The 13,235-nt window shown below is 35.0% G+C and overlaps 1 protein-coding gene across 3 annotated transcripts in view; it reads right to left on the bottom strand.

Moving 5' to 3' along the window:
• The window catches only part of PCDH11X (protocadherin 11 X-linked), a 475,627-nt gene that overhangs the window by 87,730 nt on the left and 374,662 nt on the right, over positions 1–13,235 (bottom strand). Inside the window, exon 7 of one of the 3 annotated variants that reach the window (XM_077890194.1) lies at positions 10,587–10,700. The exons of the other annotated variants lie outside the window; for them this stretch is intronic. Within the exon in view, the coding sequence (XP_077746320.1) occupies positions 10,666–10,700 (35 nt within the window). The 3' untranslated portion in view covers positions 10,587–10,665. Of the gene's footprint in view, positions 1–10,586; positions 10,701–13,235 lie in introns of those variants that run through there. 3 annotated transcript variants of the gene reach the window in all.

Raw genomic sequence — 13,235 nt, forward strand, 5'->3', positions numbered from 1 at the left:
AATTCAGAAGCACTATTATACAGCTACTGGTGGCTCTAGAAAAAAGCATAAAGGACTCAAGAGACTTCATGACTGCAGAATTTAGATCCAAACAGGCAGAAATTAAAAATCAATTGAATGAGATGCAATCCAAACTAGAAGTCCTAACAACCAGGGTTAATGAGGTGGAAGAACGAGTGAGTGACATAGAAGACAAGTTGATAGCAAAGAGGGAAACTGAGGAAAAAAGAGACAAACAATTAAAAGACCATGAAGATAGATTAAGGGAAATAAACGACAGCCTGAGGAAGAAAAACCTACGTTTAATTGGGGTTCCCGAGGTCACCAAAAGGGACAGAGGGCCAGAATATGTATTTGAACAAATTCTAGCTGAAAACATTCCTAATCTGGGAAGGGAAACAGGCATTCATATCCAGGAAATAGAGAGATGCCCCCCTAAAATCAATAAAAAACATTCAACACCTCGACATTTAATACTTAAGCTTGCAAATTCCAAAGATAAAGAGAAGATCCTTAAAGCAGCAAGAGACACAAAATCCCTGACTTTTATGGGGAGGAGTATTAGTGTAACAGCAGACCTCTCCATTCAAAATCTTTGGGATGCAGCAAAAGCAGTCCTGAGGGGGAAATACATTGCAATACAAGCATCCATTCAAAAACTGGAAAGAACTCAAATACAAAAGCTAACCTTACACATAAAGGAGCTAGAGAAAAAACAGCAGATAGACCCTACACCCAGCAGAAGAAGAGAGTTAATTAAAATTCGAGCAGAACTCAACGAAATCGAGACTAGAAGAATTGTGAAACAGATCAACAAAACCAGGAGTTGGTTCTTTGAAGAATTAAGATAGATAAACCATTAGCCAGCCTTATTAAAAAGAAGAGAGAGAAGACTCAAATTAATAAAATCATGAATGAGAAAGGAGAGATCACTACAAAAACCAAGGAAATACAAACGATTTTAAAAACATATTATGAAAGCTATACACCAAAAAATTAGGCAATCTAGAAGAAATGGACTCATTCCTGGAAAGCCACAAACTACAAAAACTAGAACTGGAAGAAATAGAAAACCTGAACAGGCCAATAACCAGGGAGGAAATTGAAGCAGTCATCAAAAACCTCCCAAGACACAACAGTCCAGGGCCAGATGTCTTCCCAGGGGAATTCTATCAAATGTTTAAAGAACAAACCATACCTATTCTACTAAAGCTGTTTGGAAAGATAGAAAGAGATGGAGTACTTCCTAATTCGTTCTATGAGGCCAGCATCACCTTAATTCCAAAACCAGACAAAGACCCCACCAAAAAGGAGAATTACAGACCAATATTCCTGATAAACATGGATGCAAAAATTCTCAACAAGATACTAGCCAATAGGATCCAACAATACATTAAGAAAATTATTCACCATGACCAAGTAGGATTTATCCCCGGGACACAAGGCTGGTTCAACACCCGTAAAACAATCAATGTGATTCATCATATCAGCAAGAGAAAAACCAAGAACCATATGACCCTCTCATTATATGTTGAGAAAGCATTTGACAAAATACAGCATCTATTCCTGGTCAAAACTCTTCAGAGTGTAGGGATAGAGGGATCATTCCACAATATCATAAAAGCCATCTAAAAAAAGCCCACAACAAATATCATTCTCAATGGGAAAGCACTGGGAGCCTTTCCCCTAAGATCAGGAATAAGACAGGGATGTCCCCTCTCACCACTGCTATTCAACATAGTACTGGAAGTCCTAGCCTCAGCAATCAGACAACAAAAAGACATTAAAGGCATTCAAATTGGCAAAGAAAAAGTCAAACTCTCCCTCTTCGCCGATGACATGTTACTCTACATAGAAAACCCAAAAGCATCCACCCCAAGATTGCTAGAACTCATACAGCAATTTGGTAGCGTGGCAGGATACAAAATCAATGCCCAGAAGTCAGTGGCATTTCTATACACCAACAATGAGACTGAAGAAAGAAATTAAGGAGTCAATCCCATTGACAATTGCACCCAAAAGCATAAGATACCTAGGAATAAACCTAACCGAAGAGGTAAAGGATCTATACCCTAAAAACTATGGAACACTTCTGAAAGAAATTGAGAAAGACACAAAGAGATGGAAAAATATTCCATGCTCATGGATTGGCAGAATTAATAGTGTGAAAATGTCAATGTTACCCAGGGCAATATACACGTTTAATGCAATCCCTATCAAAATACCATGGACTTTCTTCAGAGAGTTAGAACAAATTATTTTAAGATTTGTGTGGAATCAGAAAAGACCCCGAATTGCCAGGGGAATTTTAAAAAAGAAAACCATATCTGGGGGCATCACAATGCCAGATTTCAGGTTGTACTACAAAGTTGTGGTCATCAAGACAGTGTGGTCTGGCACAAAAACAGACACATAGATCAAAGGAACAGAATAGAGAACCCAGAAGTGGACCCTCAACTTTATGGGCAACTAATATTCGATAAAGGAGGAAAGACTATCCATTGGAAGAAAGACAGTCTCTTCAATAAATGGTGCTGGGAAAATTGGACAACCACATGCAGAAGCATGAAACTAGACCACTCTCTTTCACCATACACAAAGATAAACTCAAAATGGATGAAAGATCTAAAGGTGAGACAAGATTCCATCAAAATCCTAGAGGAGAACAGAGGCAAAACCCTTTTTGAACTCAGCCACAGTAACTTGCTGCAAGATCCATGAAGGTAAAAGAAACAAAAGCAAAAATGAACTATTGGGACTTCATCAAGATAAGAAGCTTTTGCACAGCAAAGGATACAGTCAGCAAAACTAAAAGACAACCTACAGAATGGGAGAAGATTTTGCAAATGATGTATCAGATAAAGGGCTAGTTTCCAAGATCTATAAAGAACTTATGAAACTCAACAGCAGAGAAACAAACAATCCAATCTTGAAATGGGCAAAAGACATGAACAGAAATCTCACAGAGGAAGACATAGACATGGCCAACATGCACATGAGAAAATGCTCTGCATCACTTGCCATCAGGGAAATACAAATCAAAACCACAATGAGATACCACCTCACACCAGTGAGAATGGGGAACATTAACAAGGCAGGAAACCACAAATGTTGGAGAGGATGCGGAGAAAAGGGAACCCTCTTACACTTTTGGTGGGAATGTGAACTGGTGCAGCCACTCTGGAAAACTGTGTGGAGGTTCCTCAAAGAGTTAAAAATAGACCTGCCCTAGACCCAGCAATTGCACTCTTGGGGATTTACCCCCAAGATTCAGATGCAATGAAACGTCGGGACACCTGCACCCCGATGTTTCTAGCAGCAATGGCCACAATAGCCAAATTATATAGGGAGCCTCAGTGTCCATCGAAAGATGAGTGGATAAAGAAGATGTGGTTTACGTATACAATGGAATATTACTCAGCCATTAGAAACGACAAATACCCACCATTTGCTTCAACGTGGATGGAACTGGAGGGTATTATGCTGAGTGAAGTAAGTCAATCTTAGAAGGACAAACATTGTATGTTCTCATTCATTTGGGGAAAATAAATAATAATGAAAGGGAATATAAGGGAAGGGAAGAAATGTGTGGGAAATATCAGAAAGGGAGGCAGAACATAAAGACTCCTAACTGTGGGAAACAAACTAGGGGTGGTGAAAGGGAAGGAGGGCGGGGAGTGGCGGTGAATGGGTGATGGGCACTGAGGGGGGCACTTGACGGGATGAGCACTGGGTGTTATTCTGTATGTTGGTAAATTGAACACCAATAAAAAATAAATTTATTTTAAAAAATAATAATAATAATAACTGAAAACCTCTTTTTTATGATAGTCAGAGAGAGAGCGAGAGAGAGAGGCAGAGGCACAGGCAGAGGGAGAAGCAGGCTCCATGCACCTGGAGCCCGACGTGGTACTCGATCCTGGGTCTCCAGGATCATGCCCTCGGCCAAAAGCAGGCGCTAAACCGCTGTGCCACCCAGGAATCCCTGAAAATCTCTTTAAATTGAGTAAGAAAACAGACATCCAAGTCTAGGAAGCAAAGATTTACCTTAGCAATATAAACTGAAGGAAGACCACACCAAAACATATAGTAATTCAAATAGCAAAAAGTAAAGACAAGGAGAATTTTAAAAGCAGGAAAAGAAAAAAAAATCTTAAAAGAAAAACCCCATGAGGCTATCAGCTAATTTTTCAGAAGAAACTGCTGGCCAGAATATAGTGGCATGTAAGAAAAAAAAATGCAACCAAGAATGCTCCACCCAGCAATGTTAACATTTAGAATAGAAGAAGCAGAAAAGTTTCCCGAGCAAAAGTTACTTTTCACCTTTAAACAAGCCTCAGAAGAAATTTTAAAGTGGATTCTTTAAGTGTAAAGAAAAGGCCATAACTAGAAATAAGTTATAAAAGGGAAAAAATCAGAGGTAAAAGCAAATATATAGAAAATATAGTAGGTTAATCACTTGTAAAGCCAGTATAGAGGTTAACACAAAAAAGTAGTTAAAATAAATTACATCTACCAAAATTAGGCAAGGGATACATAAACTTTTTTAAAAAATGTAAAATAAGATATCACACACATAAAATATAGAGGGAAATAAAAGTTGAATGCTTTTAGATGGGTTTGAACTTAAGTGAACATACTTAATATGGACTGCTATATGCTTAAGATATTATATATGAACATGATGATAACCACAAATCAAAAACTTTTAATAGAACCAAAATCAATAAAGAAAAAGGAAACCAAGCATAACACTAAAGAAAATCATCAAACCACATCAAAGACAGCAAGAGAGGAAACAACAGAACTATGAAAAACAAATAGAAAACAACAAAATGGCAATGAGTACATACCTATCAATAATTAATTTAAATGTAAACGGACTAAAATCTCTAATCAAGAGACATAAGGTGACCGAATGGATAAAATATTAATTAATGAATTTTTATTAAAAAAAGACTTATCTAAATGTTGCCTACAAAAGACTAACTTCAACCCTAATCCATATATACTGAAAGTGAAGGGATAGAAAAATATGTACCATGCAAATGGAAGCAAAACAAACAAATAAAAACAAGAACAAAGCTGTGGTAGCAATACTTATATTAAACAAAACAGATGTTAAAACCAAGACTATAGCAAGAGATAAAGAAAAGTAGTACATAATAGTAAAAAAAAATCAATCTAGCAAGAGGATACAATTATAAATATCTATACAACCAAAATTGGAGCACCTGAACACATAAAGTAAATATTAGTAGACATAAAGAAGGAAATTGACAGTAATACAATCATAGTAGGAAACTTTAACACCCTACTTACATCAATGGATAGATTATCCAGATACAAAGTCAACAAGTAAATTAGCTTTGAATGACACATTAGACTAGATCAGCCTAATAGATATATATACAGAACATTCTGTGCAAAACCAGCAGACATTCTATTCAAGTTCTTATGGAACATTCTTCAGGATAGGTTACATGTTAGGTCACAAAACAAGTCTTCACACTTAAGATTTTTTTTAAAGATTTCATTTATTTATTAATGAGAGACACAGAGAGAGAGAGAGAGAGAGAGAGAGATGTAGAGACACAGGCAGAGGGAGAAGTGGGCTCCATGCAGGGAGCCCAACGCAGAACTCGATCCTGGGACTCCAGGATCACACCCTGGGCTGAAGGCGTGCTAAACTGCTGAGCCACCCGGGCTGCCCCACATTTAAGATTAAAATTATATCAAGCATTTTTTCTGACCACAACAGTATGAAACTAGAAATGAATTACAAAAAAAAAAAACAAGAAAAAAGTATACACATGAAGGCTAAACAAACAATGGGTCAATGAAAAAATCAGAGGAAATAAAAAAATACATGGACAAGTGAAAAGGGAAGCACAACAGTTCAAGATCTTTGGAATGCAGCAAATACAGTTCTAGGAAGGAAGTTTATAGCAATACATACCTAACTCAAGAAACAGGAAAAAATATCAAATAAACAATTTTACACCTAAAAGTGCTAGAAAAAGAACAAATCCCAAAGCTACTAAAAGTGAGAAAATAATAAAAATTATAGTGAAAATAAATGAAAGAAAGACTAAAAAACAATAGAAAAGATCAATGAAACCAAGAGCTGGCTCTTTGAAAAGATAAATGAACTGATAAATCTTTAGTCAGACTCATCAGGAAAAGGAGAGAAGGCTCAAATAAATCAATCAGAAATCAAGGAGGATAAATAACAAGTGAGATCACAGAAATATGAAGGATATAAGAGAATAAATTGGGCAACCTAGAAGCCATGGATAAATTCCTAGAAACATAAAATCTTCCAAAACTGAATCAGGAAGAAATTGAAAATTTGGACAGACTGATCATGAGTAATGAAATTGAATGATTAATCAAAAAAAACTCCCAACAAATAAGAGTTCAGGATGAGATGGCCTCACAGATAAATTCTACACAACATTTAAAGAAGAGTTAATATTTTTTTTCTTCTCAAACTATTCCAGAAATTAGAAGAGGAAGGAAAACTTCCAAATTATTCTACGAGGCCATTATCTGGATACCAAACGCAGATAAAGACACAATAGAAAAAGAGAACTATGGGCCAATATCTCTGATGAACATAGATGCAAAAAGCTCTTACCAAATATTAGGAAATCACATTTAACATGCATGAAAAGGCCCTTTTACCATAATCAAGTGGAATTGATTCCAGAGATGAAAAGTAATTCAATATTGACACATCAGTTAAGAGGATATATTACATTAAAAGGGGAAAGATAAAAACCATATGATCATCTCAATAATTGTGGAAAACACACATAACAAAATACATTTGTTCAACAAAGTAGATTCAGAGGGAGTACATATGAATATTAAAAAGGTCATATTTTAAAAACCCACAGGTAACATCATGCTCAATGGTGAAATACTGAAAGCTTTTATTCTAAGATCTGGAACAAGACAAAGATGCCACTCTCAGCACTCTATTCAATATAGTACTGGAAGTCATAGCTATAGTGATCAGACAAGAACAAGAAATTAAAAAGCATCCAAATTGGCAAGGAAAAAGTAAAACCACTGCTATTTGCAGATGACATGATACATGATATAGGATTTTATATATATAAGCCCAGATTCCACCAAAAAAAAAAAACTATTCAAACTGATTAATGAATTCAGTAAAGTTATAGGATATAAAATTTACATGCAGAAATATTTTGCATTTCCATACACTAATAATGAAGTAGCACAATGAGAAATTAAGAATATAATCACATTTGAAATTGCACCAAAAAATAGCTAGGAACAAATTTAACCAAGGAAGTTAAAGACTTATGCTCTGAAAACTGTTAAGATATTGATGAAAGTAATTGAAGACAACACAAAGAAATGAAAATTCACACCATACTCATGGGTTAGAAAAATCAGTATTGTCAAAATGGCCATACTACCCAGAGCAATCTACAGATTCATTGTAATCATTATCATATTACCGATAACATTTTTCACAAAACTAGTACAAATAATCCTAAATTTTGGGCAGCCCAGGTGGCTCAGCGGTTTAGCACCACCTTCAGCCCAGGGTGTGGTCCTGGAGACCCAGGATTGAGTCCCATGTTGGGCTCCCTGCATGGAGCCTGCTTCTCTCTCTGCCTGTGTCTCTGCCTCTCTCTCTTCTGTGTCTCTCATGAATAAATAAATAAAATCTTTAAAAAAAAAGATCCCCAACTTACTTTAAAAAAAAATCCTAAAATTTGTATAAAACACCAAAAACAATCTTGACAAAGAACAAGGCTGGAGTTATCACAATCCCATATTTCAAGACACACTTCAAAGCTACAGTAATCAAAACACTAGTACAAAAATAGGCACACAGATCAATAAAATAGGATAGAAATCCTAGAAATAAACCCACATATATATGACCATTCAATCTATGACAAAACAGGGAAGAAGATTCAATGGGGGAAAAGACAGTCTTGTCAATAAATTGCTCTGGGAAAACGGGACAACTACATGCAAAAGAATGAAACTGGAGCACTTATTACACCATATACAAAAAAATGCAAACTAGATTAAAAACCTAAATATGAGACTTGATACCATGAAAGTCCTAAAAGAAAATGTAGGCAACAATCTCTCAGAAATAGACCCCAGCAACATTTTTGTGGAGGTATCTCCTCAGGTTAAGAAAACAAAAGCAAATTAAAGTATTAGCACAACACCAAAACAAAAAGGTCTTGCAGAGTGAAGGAAACTGTCAACCAAATGAAAAGGCAAGCCACTGAATGGGAGAAGATATTTGTAAATGATGTATCTAATAAAGGGTTAACATCCAAAATATATAAAGAATCTATACAATTCAACACCAAAAACAACCAGATTAAAAAATGAGCAGAGGACCTGAATAGATATATTTTCAAAGAAGACATACAGTTTGCCAACAGACACATGAAAAGATGCTCCACATTGCTAATGATCAGGAAAATCCCAATCAAAATCACAATGAGATATTACCTCATGCCAGTCAGAATGACTAGTATTAAAAAGACCAAAAAAAATGATAAATGTTGATGAGGATGCAGGGAAAAGTGAACCCTTGTGCACTGTTGGTGGGAATGAAAATTGGTACACAGTAAGATACCGCTTTGCACCTTGTCACAGTGGATAAAATAAGAAAACACAAGAAACAACTAGTGCAGGTGAGGATGTAGATAAAAAGAAACACTTGTGCACTGTTGGTGAAAATGCAAACTGGTGCAGCCACTGTGGAAAACACTATGTATGTTCTTCAAAAAATTAAATGTAGAAATGCCATATGATCCAGTCATCCCACTACCGGGTATTTAACCAAAGAAAACAAAAACACTAATTTGAAAAGATATATGCACCCCTCTTTATTTTAGCATTATTTATAATAGGCATGATATGTTATCAACCTACGTGTCTCTCAATAAATAAAGAGATAAGGAAGATGTGGTATATGTATACAACCAAATATTACTTAGCCATGAAAAAGAATGAGATGTTGCAATCTGCAACAACATGGATGGACCTAGAAAGTATTATGCCAAGGGAACTAAGTCAGAGAATGAGAAATACTATATGATTTCACTTATATGTTAAATCTAAAAACAAAACAAAAAAAAATCACAAAAACATACTCTTAAATACAGAAGACAAACTGGTAGTTGCCAGAGGGAAGGTGAATGGGAGGATGGGAATAGTAGATAAATGGGATTAAGATATACAAACTTCCATTTGTAAAATTAATATGTCACAGAGATGAAAAGTACAACATAGAGAATATAATCAATAATATTGTAATGCCATTGTATAGGAAAAGGTAGTGACTATACTTACCATGGTAAGCACTGAGTATTATATATAATTATTGAATCACTCTCTTATATGCCTCAAAATAATATAGCATTGTATCCTAATTATACTTTCATACTAATAACACCTTCACTTTTTTCACAACCACAAACAAGTTCCCACAACTATTAGATAGTTATTATTCCTCAATAGCATTTATCAGAAGATTCCTAAAAACTAATGGGAAGGAAAGATACAAAATGAAAACACATGCAATTCATGCACTTTCACCTGAATGACCCTATAAACATTACGTACTCAACCTCACACAAGAAATGTTGACCACAATATAAAAAGGCTAAAGCATTAATAACATTTAAAACACACACACACACACACACACAAAGAGCATGCTGCTAGTATAGATGGTGTGTCAAAATTAAAGATCAGTGGTGAGGTTCTTTACATAACAATTGAGATTTTTCTGACTGATTTAAGGAAAATTTATTTTTTGAATATAATTTCTACTTGGCCAAAATATCAAAGGACTGTAAATTACATTTTGAGATAAAAGCATATGAAGTGAAATAAATTATTGTTTTAAATAACAATAGAACAACATGTCAGGTCCATCCTCAAATATGTAGATAATAAAGATATAGGTGTGTATACACAGACTGCAAATAGTTTTGGAGCATTCAAAATATTCTGGGGCATTTGAAAACTTTATTGGCACAATAAAACAATATGCATTTGAACTAATTGTATAAGCTCCATAATTAAAGAAATTTGTTTTCTGTTAACCTTAACTTATACAGATTCACATGTAATCAGACATTATAATTTGGCAAAGAAAATGCATATTATTTACAAGTTCACAAAGCATGTAAATGGATTATTTTGTTAGGTATGTAAACAATATATGCAATTTATAATCTAATTTGAATAAAAAATATAGAAAAGTAGAATTGTATCTTGAATGCCTCCTCAGACAAAATATTGAATATGCTTAAACTGTAAAAGAATAAAAATGAATAATTAAATCTGGAGGTAATTTAAAAGTAATTACATTAAGTCAAAAATGACTATAAGGTCATGTTAAGTTTTCTATCTAAATATTAATTACATATAACTTGGAAAAAACATCAAGTTTCAGTTATACAAGATACCAAACTGACTGAATACCTTTTTAAAATATCAGTTCATGTTAAACATACTAAAAATGTGTTTGAAACAGTTGAAATCGCAATGTTTATGAGAAATGAAAAGGCTAAGACTTCTTAAAACAAACACAAATCAGCAATTTGTTTTTAAAATGAAATATACATGATTATGGTTTATATTGTTTTATACTGTACCTTTCTTTAGTCCAGGAATGAAAGCTAGAAAAAGAGTTTAATAAAGTTAAAAACAATAAATTTATTTATTTATTTGTCTTATTTATTTATTTGTCTTATTCACAATATGTTATATTAATTTAACTAAACAAATATAAATTGTAATGTATTGCAATGTACTTTCAACTTCACTTGGTAAAGAATGTGACAACTGAGATAGATAAGGTAGAAAACGGATAACTCATAAAATCTGTCTCTTATAATGTTTTCTTTTCCTTAAAATCAGACCAAGCCTATGCTATTTGCTTGCCTCTTCAGTAGTGATTAGTCCATTCTCTAAAGGGAATATATTTTTGAACTCAAAATTTTGTAAGAACTCAGTGGATTTTCTAGTTTTATTGCCAGTGATAGCAAAGTAGAGTTCTCTATTGAAATTTTCTCATGGAACCTCCTACAGGAAATGGAATATAAAGAAGAACATTGGTTTTGACTTAACAGATTACTCTGCCTCCAAATGTGCTCCAATGCAGAAAAAAAAAGTAATAGGAAGAAACAAAAATCAACAGACACTAATATGAGGATGACCCAATAGATGTATTCTTAACTTGATTAAGACACTTTATCTATAATACAGCTATTTTCACAACTACAATTTATTTCTCACAATTAGAGTGCTAGGGATTAGAGATCATTATCATTATTTCCCAGGAAAATAAATTTAGGCTTTGCATTATGGACTTCCTTGAAAACGTTAAGATCATGCTTGATCTGGGGATAATTTTAAAAAGTCGATTTTTATTTTTTTTAATTTTTATCTATTTAAATTTTAAAAGACTTTATTTATTCATGATACACACACACAGAGGCACAAGAAGAGTGAGAAGCAGGCTCTACACAGGAAGCCTGACGTGGGACTCTATCCTGGGTCTCCAGAATCACGCCCTAGGCCAAAGACGCCGCTAAACCGCTGAGCCACCAGAGCTGCCCAAAAGTCAATTTTTATTTTTTATTTATTTATTTATTTATTTATTTATTTATTTATTTATTTATTTATTTCTTAATAAAATAATTTTTATTGGTGTTCAATTTACCAACATAGAGAATAACACCCAGTGCTCATCCCAAGTGTCCCCCTCAGTGCCCGTCACCCATTCACCCCCAACCCCCGCCCTACTCCCCTTCCACCACCCCTAATTCGTTTCCCAGAGTTAGGAGTCTTTATGTTCTGTCTCCCTTTCTGATATTTCCCACACATTTCTTCTCCCTTCCCTTATATTCCCTTCCACTATTATTTATATTCCCCAAATGAATGAGAACATACACTGTTTGTCCTTCTCCGATTCAAAAGTCAATTTTTATTTATTTTTTCTAATTTATTTTTTATTGGTGTTCAATTTACTAACATACAGAATAACCCCCAGTGCCCGTCACCCATTCACTCACACCCCCAACCCTCCTCCCATTCTACCACCCCTAGTTCGTTTCCCAGAGTTAGCAGTCTTTACGTTCTGTCTCCCTTTCTGATATTTCCCACACATTTCTTCCCCCTTCCCTTATATTCCCTTTCACTATTATTTATATTCCCCAAATGAATGAGAACATATAATGTTTGTCCTTCTCCGACTGACTTACTTCACTCAGCATAATACCCTCCAGTTCCATCCACATTGAAGCAAATGGTGGGTATTTGTCATTTCTAATAGCTGAGTAATATTCCATTGTATACATAAACCACATCTTCTTTATCCATTCATCTTTCGTTGGACACCGAGGCTCCTTCCACAGTTTGGCTATCGTGGCCATTACTGCTATAAACATCGGGGTGCAGGTGTCCCAGCGTTTCATTGCATTTGTCTCTTTGGGGTAAATCCCCAACAGTGCAATTGCTGGGTCGTAGGACAGGTATATTTTTAACTGTTTGAGGAACCTCCACACAGTTTTCCAGAGTGGCTGCACCAGTTCACATTCCCACCAACAGTGTATGAGGGTTCCCTTTTCTCCGCATCCTCTCCAACATTGGTTGTTTCCTGTCTTGTTAATTTTCCAAATTCTCACTGGTGTGAGGTGGTATCTCATTGTGGTTTTGATTTGTATTTCCCTGATGGCAAGTGATGCAGAGCATTTTCTCATGTGCATGTTGGCCATGTCTATGTCTTCCTCTGTGAGATTTCTGTTCATGTCTTTTGCCTATTTCATGATTGGATTGTTTGTTTCTTTCCTGTTGAGTTTCATAAGTTCTTTATAGATCTTGGAAACTAGCCCTTTATCTGATATGTCATTTGCGAATATCTTCTCCCATTCTGTAGGTTGTCTTTGAGTTTTGTTGACTGTATCCTTTGCTGTGCAAAAGCTTCTTATCTTGATGAAGTCCCAATAGTTCATTTTTGCTTTTGTTTCTTTTGCCTTCGTGGATGTATCTTGCAAGAAGTTACTATGGCCGAGTTCAAAAAGGGTGTTGCCTGTGTTCTTCTCTAGGATTTTGATGGAATCTTGTCTCACCTTTAGATCTTTCATCCATTTTGAGTTTATCTTTGTGTATGGTGAAAGAGAGTGGTCTAGTTTCATTCTTCTGCATGTGGA

This window comes from Canis aureus, chromosome X (genome assembly GCF_053574225.1).
Source record: "Canis aureus isolate CA01 chromosome X, VMU_Caureus_v.1.0, whole genome shotgun sequence".
Lineage (NCBI taxonomy): Eukaryota > Metazoa > Chordata > Mammalia > Carnivora > Canidae > Canis > Canis aureus.